Source organism: Echinops telfairi, unplaced genomic scaffold (assembly GCF_000313985.2).
Source record: "Echinops telfairi isolate 266 unplaced genomic scaffold, ASM31398v2 ScPeMD7_41;HRSCAF=154, whole genome shotgun sequence".
Classification (NCBI taxonomy): Eukaryota; Metazoa; Chordata; class Mammalia; order Afrosoricida; family Tenrecidae; genus Echinops; species Echinops telfairi.
In genome coordinates, this window is record NW_022103939.1 from 1,215,494 (window position 1) to 1,217,088 (window position 1,595).

Genomic DNA, 1,595 nt, shown 5'->3' on the forward strand with positions numbered 1-1,595 from the left:
ATGTCATTTGTTTTATTCTTGATCTTCATAAATAGTCTCATATGGGTGGAAATGACTTTAGGAAGAATGAGTCTGGCTCTATTCCTGGAGTCATCTGAAAGATGGTCAGATAAAGATGACAGAAAAGTTTGGATATATTGCATGGAAGAAAAGAATGTTATGTTGTCATTTTGTATTTTATCAGAAATCTTGAAAAAGAAGGATGTGGAGCAAGAACTATTAATGGGAAATCAACATCTCACTTTGATATGCACAGGAACCAACAGTGGCAGGAAGAATGCAGATTCCTAATGACACCCAGTTTCACCCTCCTTCTTCATTCCTCCTAGTGGGAATTCCAGGGCTGGAATATGTCCACATCTGGATTGGATTCCCTTTTTTGTTTGTGTATCTTGTTGCATTACTGGGGAATACTATTGTCTTATTTGTGATCCAGACTGAGAAAAGCCTCCATGGACCCATGTACTACTTCCTGGCCATGCTGGACGTCATTGACCTTGGCCTGTCCACAGCCACCATCCCCAAAATGCTTGGCATCTTCTGGTTTAACCTCAGGGATGTATCTTTTGGAGGCTGCCTTTCCCAGATGTTCTTCATCCATTTCTTCACTGCCATGGAAAGCATTGTGCTTGTGGCCATGGCTTTTGACCGCTATGTTGCCATTTGCAACCCTCTCCGGTACACCATGATTCTCACCAGTAAAATCATCAGCATCATCGCAGGCATTGCTATTCTACGAAGCTTGTGTATGGTTGCTCCACTGGTGTTTCTCCTCCTGAGACTGCCTTTCTGTGGGCACCATGTCATCCCGCATAGCTATTGTGAGCACATGGGCATTGCCCGTCTGGCTTGTGCCAGCATCAAAGTCAACATAATATTTGGCCTTGGGGATATGGCTGTTTTATTATTGGATGTGTTTCTTATTATTCTATCCTATATCCGGATTTTATATGCTGTTTTCCGCCTGCCCTCCTGGGAAGCCCGACGCAAAGCTCTCAACACCTGTGGCTCCCACATTGCTGTTATCTTAGCCTTTTTCACACCAGCATTTTTCTCTTTTTTGACACATCGGTTTGGTCACAATGTTCCTAGGTATATTCACATCTTCTTGGCCAATTTATATGTAGTTGTTCCACCAGCCCTTAATCCCGTAATCTATGGGGTCAGGACTAAGCAGATTAGAGAGCGAGTGTTGAGGATTTTCCTCAAGAATGATATCTAATCAGTCAAATCATGAAGGGTTTGCCTTACAATTAACATTTGCCCCCATATATTTATAAGAATGAGTTTATTGTCTAACAAAATAGAAGTGTGTGTAGGAAAGGTGAATACAACAAATAGAAGCTTTTGATTTTATGGATAATAATAAATTTATTGGATTTTATGGGGATTGTGTTTTACAACGCTCTCATATTTTCCTTGTTTGATTATCAAGGTGGCCTTCTAAAGACTCGTTTCTCAAGTGTTTAGATGAGCAGTTTGAAATGTAGAATGGTTAGATGACTCATCTCAAAATTTCACACTTAGTGGGCGGTAGGTAACTAAACAAGATAGTTTTACATTTGCAGTAGTTTCTGGGCCATCGTAGAAATATG

General features: G+C 40.8%; 1 protein-coding gene across 1 annotated transcript; it reads left to right on the forward strand.

Moving 5' to 3' along the window:
• The first annotated feature begins 268 nt into the window (after window positions 1–268).
• On the forward strand, window positions 269–1,222 carry LOC101640248 (olfactory receptor 52E8-like). Its single transcript, XM_004717107.3, has one exon. It carries the CDS (start codon window positions 278–280, stop codon window positions 1,220–1,222), a length of 945 nt encoding a protein of 314 aa, XP_004717164.1. The 5' UTR covers window positions 269–277.
• The last annotated feature ends 373 nt before the right edge of the window (window positions 1,223–1,595 follow it).